The following is a 7620-nucleotide window of genomic DNA, read 5'->3' as shown; positions in this document are numbered from 1 at the left end:
AACTTACGGGTGAACCAACACCGCGCCAGAGGTTCAGGCAAAACACAAACGTACATAGAAACATTATCAGATAGGAGACAAATATACATATAGATATCCCTTGATATATCTTTAGATTTAATATGTTTTATTGATGATTCTTTTCAATTTTTTGAAGCTTGAAGCTATTAATTATCAAATTTATATATATATAAAATTTTATCAAATATGTAATATAAAATAATAAACATGTAAATTTTCTGTAAAAAATTGTTTTCTCAATTTATTTTAATTGAATTTTTTTAATATCCTAATTTTAATTGTATATTTTAATGTATATATGAAAAACCAATGGCTTTTGCATAGAAACGTGTTCCAAATACCTAAGGAAATTACATGGTTTTTTTATTGGTTTTTTCATAGATTTTAAATGGAAGTTTTTCGAACGGGTGTAAACATGTATTCATACAAAAAAGTTGTGTGTGGAGATACAGAAAATTGTGACAAGTGTATTCTTGAAATTTCCAGAAGTTATTATTAGTCTAGTAAGTTTTTGGGTTCCATAAGGTTTTATTCATATTTCTGTATTTTTTTTCTTTATTCATATGAATTTAATCTTGTGTGGCATTTTTTGCTGAGAAAAAAACTATACTATCCCGTCTTGAAAGAAAATCATCACCTTCTATTCGTATTAAACAGCTGATCTTAAGTGTGATTTTTCTTTTATAAAAGATTGGGGTTTAGAATAATTTATATAATAATAATTTATAGAATAATAATTTCTCAGATAATCTTTAGTAGTAACCTCTCATGCAAACAAAAATTACAATCTTATCCAAAGTTAGTATCTGCTAAGATGCATGCTACTGTAAATAACTAGATGAGATCTGATCCGTAAAAATACGGATCTTTGTAAGTCTATTCCAAACAGAACTTTTTTATACCTTTTTCTTTTAATATCTTTCCGGATCCGTATAATACTGGTCTTTACCAAACCTATTATTTCTTTACATACCTATTCCACACCAATTATTTCTACACCTATTCCTTATTTATTTCAATATTTTTTAGTAAAATAATTTATTTTGAAAAAAAACTTTAAGAGCAAAAAACTTAACTTGTGCACCTTTTCCGCATACGTAGAGCTTATAAGAGACTTATAACTAAGTTTGTTTTTCTGCTAAATGCATTTCATTGAAAGCTCTGTGGTAAAGTGCGCTGTCATCAGTTTTGTTTTGGGGGTTTAAGACCTCCCCTCAGCGTAAGGAATTTCGATATTTTTTCAATATTTTTTTATATATTTATAGCAAAACAATAATAATATAGCAAAAAAGGATTTCTAAAATTTAAAATAAAATTTTAAGTATTCTAATTTTATAGATATTTGCGGTTATTCCATATAAGTGTAAATGTCTTTAGCATATGTTGAGTTAGCAGACTCAACATATGCTAAAGACATTTACACTTACAGATGTTTGTACCTAATGCTATACAAAGGGAACTAAGAAGATCTAAGACCACTAAAACATAGTCTTAAAAAAAAAGTTCATTCTTATGATTATGGTTAAAAAGTAAAGAATAATATTAAACGCTCATCTAAAAGTTATGCAAAAATTTTTTTGCTTATTGACATCGGTTTATGGCAAAATAAACTTTATTGCTTCAAGTTTTTTTTCGCATTTGTCTAATATTTTTTGATAAATTTTAATTATGTTGCATACAATTGCATAACAATATATAAAACTGGTACAGATATATCATTTCACGGATTTGAGATTGTGTTTATAACAATAGTAATAAATAAATAGTTTGTCTTTATTAGAATATATCCCACTGGGATATATTCTAATAAAGACAAAAACTATTTATTTATTAGGGGCCATAAAAATATATTCCGTATATCTTTAACTGAAAGAGTTTTCTTAAAAAAATTTAAATAGAATCGAATTTCGTTTTTTTTTTTGCTACAAAGTGACGTCACATACACACAAAAATTGTGCCTTGTACGATTTAGGAAAAAGCCGCGTCTATCATTTTGATTGGTCTAAGAAGCAAATGACTTAATTTTAGTAATCTGAAATTATCAAGAGAGGGGCAAATCTAAATTTGAAATTATAAATTTTCCTCTTGGATGTCAATATATTTCGTTATTTTTCAATCGTATCAATTTTTTAAAATATGCTAACATACATACAAAAAATCAAAACGAAACAGCATGAGCAAAAAAGACTTGTAATTATTTGAAAAGTTTACTTATATTACACACGATGAAATATTTTTAAAATACATGATTATTATGCTGGATCCAAACTTTTTGCGAATAAACAATTTTTAGGGATCCCTATTCAAGATCCACTTAGATATTTGGACACCCGAAATTTTTTCTTAAAAACACAGAGGTTTTAAAAAAGTGCTCATATTACCCAGACCACTTGGTAATATAAGCACTTTAAATTAGCTCCAAAAAAAAAAAAATTAATTAAAAAAATACCAACCCATGTAACATTTTAACATTGGCCCAACGTGAACAAAAATAGTGGCCCAGTGCTGGCTGCCGGCATTGGTCCTGTATCGTTTTGATTATCGGCCCAACGCCGGGCAAGAAGCGGCAAAAAGCACTAAACTTGCGCTGGGCCGACAGTAAAGCTAGCATTGGGCCAAAAGCAATATTTGCAGAAGGCCGGTAGTAAAACTTGAATTACGTCGATATTAAAACATGCGTTGGGCCGAGGGTAAAACTGGCATTCCCCCGATATAAAACTTGCATTGGGCCGATAGAAAACAATTCTCTTTAATTTTTTAGTTTTATTCACATTTATCGAACTAAGTAACTCTTGCGAAATTTAGTAGTATGGTATAGAAAAAAAATTAACCAATAAAATTATTAAATTTAATAAAACTCAATGTTTTAATTACAAAATTAAATAATATTAATACAACAATATAGTATTTTCAAGGTAATAAATTTGTAGTCTGTCTATTTATTGATTTTTCATATCGTCGTTGACGGCCACCATCTCTATCTGCAGATTGTCGAAGCCAATTTTAAATATTTTTATCGATAGATACACCTTTTGCATTATTCGAAGAAGGGCTTTGGCGGACGGCATCTGAGTGAAAACCAAAATTAACAAAATATAAACTCGGGTAACATGTAATGTAAAGTAGCATGTAACAAGTTATAGTTCTGTTCATAACACTTAATTGCAAAAAACCAATGGTTTTACAAAAATGATATAAATTTTGACCGATGAAAACAGCTGTTTTCATCGGTCAAAATTTATCTGACTGAATATAGATTCAGTCATGACAATTTAAACTAGAAAAGTACATACCTTCAACAACCGATTTTAAACGCAACTTTCCAAAACCATGCTTCCCGCAAACACCTTTCCAATTGACAAGACAAGCAAGCTTTGTTGTAATGAGACGTTTCATAACTCGTCTTGTCACGTCAACCTCATCACTGCCGCCTACATTCGAAAGTAGTTTAATTTAAAATTTATTAACCGAATTCAAACCTTATTAAATTGTCATAACATTTTTAAGCGTCAACATTGATTCTTAAACAAAATAGAAAAAAAAATAAACCTATTAAGAAAATCTAGGGTGTGTCAACCTATTAACCATAGAGTAATTTTATAATTTTGTTTATAGAGTATTTTAAACTGTACATAAACTCAAACTTTTAAATCATACCAAATTGCTGTAAGTACCACAATCGTTACACAACTCATCTAGCTGCATTAACTGATCAACAGTCTCCAAGGGCAATTGTAAATTATTTGGAAGTGATAGTGCTACATTACCACTTTCCATATTTTGTTTAGCAAACTGGTGCATTTGATTGCTTATAATGACATCAATTTGAGCTTTTATTTGTTCCAACGTTACAAAAATTTGTGAAAGAGCTAAAGAACATAAACTTGAATTTAACACACAAAAAGTACAAAAAGTAACCTAATCATAAAGATGTACCTTTTAAATATGGATTTTCTTTTGATGAAGCATTGTTGACATTTTCACAGTGTTGGTAAATTTTGGTTTGAAATCACTGAGTTTTCCAAATAAAACAAGATATAAAGTAAAAAATATTTATAATTTTTATAATCTACATAACTCAACATTATAAAAAAATAATTAAAACTAAACATCTATACCTGATGCCATTATATCATTAACTTCTTTAAGGGATTCAGTAACTAAATGATATGAAAACAGAATAACATCATACAAAGAATAATGCCAAAAAACTTATTACTGCCCCAACCTAAATCCTCAGTCAACTTTAGCAGCACTGCTAGGCATGAACTAGCGATATCAGTCGATTAATGAATTTGAAAAAAATATATTATATAAAAAATAATACATTATTAAGACCTGATTTCGAAGTACTTGAGCTACATTGCTGCATAGGGGAGATGTCAGCATAAGATTTCAATGGAGCCACATCTAAAGGACATATATGTTTTTTTTTGTGTAATAAGAATACAGGTGGAGGAACATAAAATTTATGCATTGAAATTTTATATATATAATATTTATTTAAATTACTTATTGCAAATAAAATACTGTTTGAAATAATTTTACCTTCAATAACTCTGGAATGTGATGCCTGAGGTAAAGGTATAGTACCTGGCATTGGAAGTTTTGTTAGTTTCTTTTTTTAATGTTAATCTTGTTATTCTTGCTATACTCATTATCCTCATTGGAACTGCTGCTTTCAAATTCAAAATATTTATTTTTATTTATGTTTATTGTTCTTTTCCTATAAAAATAATAATAATAATAATAATAATAATTAATTATCCTTTATTTATTCATGTTGTAAATTTGTTAAATTATCAAATTTGTTCGATATTTTTTATATGAAATTATAACAAGAATGTAGATATAAAAAAGCATAATATTTCTATAAATTTGTATACTTTATACAATGTTATAAACTAGTAACCTGTATGATATTTTATAACATTGCATAACAGCCAAGATTGCTCAGGATTTATTATTTTCTTTACAGCATCCCTTGGATTACGACATGTTAATGTAGACGACCACTTACAACAAACAATGTCTTTTTCTGAGGTAATCCAAGTTGTAGGCACCACTTCAACTTCGGCTGTGTCAGGAAAAAATACAACAGACCATAAAGACATCTTTTAACTGTGTATATTTAGTTCTTTATATAAACATAATATAAAATTGTAATATAAAAATATACTGCAGCCTTTTTGTATGTATACGTATAAAAAGAATAGGATAATATTTAAAGTACCATTGTACACAAGTGTACACACAAGTGTACACACAAGTGTACATTAGTTAACAAGTGTTTTATCTCCGCCTAATTTACTTTATCTATCCCTATTTTTCATTAAACATTTTTATATATTTTAACTAACATTATTTTTAATAATTATACATTAATCTTGAATATAATTGAATACAAATATAAAAAAAAAAACGTTTATATATTGGTAAATATAAAAAACATATTTGTATCCTAATATAATATTTAAATATAGATGTTTTTTTTTTTTAAATACATATAAAAAAGTCTATGAAAACTTTATTTAACAAAAAGTAAACAAAATTGAATGCACACAATTTATACTAATGTGGAATATACAAATCTTAGTAGTTTATATAGTAAAACTAAATACAAAGCTTTTTATTTAATTATGTAAAAGAGGTACAAGAATATACTTACAACCACTTGTTAGGGATATACATTTTTTTACACTGAAAAGCGGAGCAACACTTAGAGTGTTTGATAACTTAGTAGCTTTGTAAATTCCAATATTGCTAGAAGGAAGTGGATATTCAAAAAAGGTAGATAAGTCACAAAAAACATTGAAGACAACAAAAAACTCTTTATCTACTTGTATAAGATTCATAACTTTTCCATAAATATTGTTAATATTAATATAACTATCGCATGACTTAGAGATAGAAAGCTTAAATGAGCTAGTATGAAACACCATATACTGTGTAACTTCAACAAAATTGTATTTTTCAGGAATAGGACCATTGAAGTGTAGTCTTTTACAAATAGGAAAATCATTACAAATTGGCTGTGTATAACTATTATTTCTTTCTGTGAGTCTGTTGATAACTTGCTGTAGAGGAAGATGAGATGAACGTACCAACGTTAACTTGTGTAAACTATTTTCAAAAGGAAAACAACTAATTGTGTCCAATGGGCCATACTTTTCAACATCTGAGGCTAAATGAATTAGGGAATGCACATTGTACACAAGAAACTGGCGCCCATATAACAGCTGAGAATGTTTAACAAAATATTTTAGCAAGCTATGAGCATATGCACAATATTCCCTGCATAAAGTTGGATGACATAGACAAAATATGGCAACTGAAAGTAACATGAAATGATCATAGACAGCAGGATCAAGAAACTGTTTTAATACAACAGATCCAGTATAAATAAGAAATTGTCTAAACTCTGTAGCTTTCCATTGCCTAATTTTATCTAAGGAACGAGGCTTTCTCTGAAATTCATTAGGTATACAAATTCGCAAACTAATTAATGCACTTGAAAGCTTTTGAACAGTTGCAACAGGCAAACAACATTTTAAATAACTTGAAAGCCAGGACAAAACCAACCTTCGAACAACACCAAGGCAAATCAGATGCATGTAGTCAAGAGGAAATTGACTAACTAAACCTAGGTTAAGTTTTTGCAATGGTGATGGAACATCTCTTGTGTGATGATCTTCATCTATGTTTTAAATATATTATATTATAATATATTTAAAAGATGTTTTAAAGCTAAACTAATAATATTGTTATCTAGTGCCCATTGACCAAGATCTGATGATAGACAATCTTCTCTTGCAAAAAAAAAATCTTCGCTTTCATTATCAGAACTTGAAAGAGAATTCAAGTCTGATTGCGATGAAAAATCAGCAATATCAACAAAGTTGTATTCGGTGTTTGTATAAATTTGTAATCCAGTGATGTTGGAGGAAATATTAGGCAGACATATATCATTGGTATCCAGATTAGTATCACAGGTATTGATTTGACAACATGCAACAGCTGTACATTTTGTTAAATTTCGTTCACTCAAAATATCATTACTTTGCGAATTATCGAATATATTTGTAAGGCGTGTAGCAACCTTTTCAAGAATTCTTCTTCTATTTGTAGAATAAGACTTACCACTATTAGAAATTTAATTTCTGTAAATAAAATAAAAAATTTATGGGATATACCATTTACCATGCTTTCGGTTTATAAATTCTGGTTTACTGTTGGCGTTTGGTATCGGCCCGATATATTCAACTGATGGTAGTAAAACAAATACTCTGCCGTCAGACTTGCATATGCCGGGCCAATAGTAAATACCATCACTAAATCGACACGATTTGCTGCCAGTAAACCATGCACTTCGCCGATGCGGTATGTTGCATAAAGTTATTTCCGGCCTTTGCCGTATATACGGCCTTTGCCGTATGCCAGCAATAAATCGATATATGACTGCCGGCAGTAAAACGCACGTTGGGCCAATACCGTAAGTTTACAAATGTTACGTGGGAACCTGACAATAAGAAGTTATTTTTGGAATATAATGATTTGTTATTAAAATTTTTAAGTGCATTTAACTACAACTACTTTTAA

The 7620-nt window shown here is 28.8% G+C and overlaps 1 protein-coding gene across 1 annotated transcript; it reads right to left on the bottom strand.

Moving 5' to 3' along the window:
• Positions 1-2855: 2855 nt before the first annotated feature.
• LOC136082018 (uncharacterized) lies at positions 2856-7249 on the bottom strand. Its single transcript, XM_065800546.1, has 9 exons — positions 5690-7249; positions 4934-5098; positions 4570-4747; positions 4360-4431; positions 4140-4181; positions 3958-4033; positions 3679-3890; positions 3315-3452; positions 2856-3089 (listed from the first exon to the last, which is right to left on the bottom strand). The coding sequence occupies exons 1-3, from the start codon at positions 6633-6635 to the stop codon at positions 4734-4736; spliced, it is 1125 nt and encodes a 374-aa protein (XP_065656618.1). The 5' UTR covers positions 6636-7249; the 3' UTR covers positions 2856-3089; positions 3315-3452; positions 3679-3890; positions 3958-4033; positions 4140-4181; positions 4360-4431; positions 4570-4733.
• Positions 7250-7620: the final 371 nt, after the last annotated feature.

This window comes from Hydra vulgaris, chromosome 06, assembly GCF_038396675.1.
Source record: "Hydra vulgaris chromosome 06, alternate assembly HydraT2T_AEP".
NCBI classification, from domain to species: Eukaryota; Metazoa; Cnidaria; class Hydrozoa; order Anthoathecata; family Hydridae; genus Hydra; species Hydra vulgaris.
The sequence above is the reverse complement of the archived record's forward strand: the minus strand, read 5'-3'. Positions and strand labels throughout refer to the sequence as shown.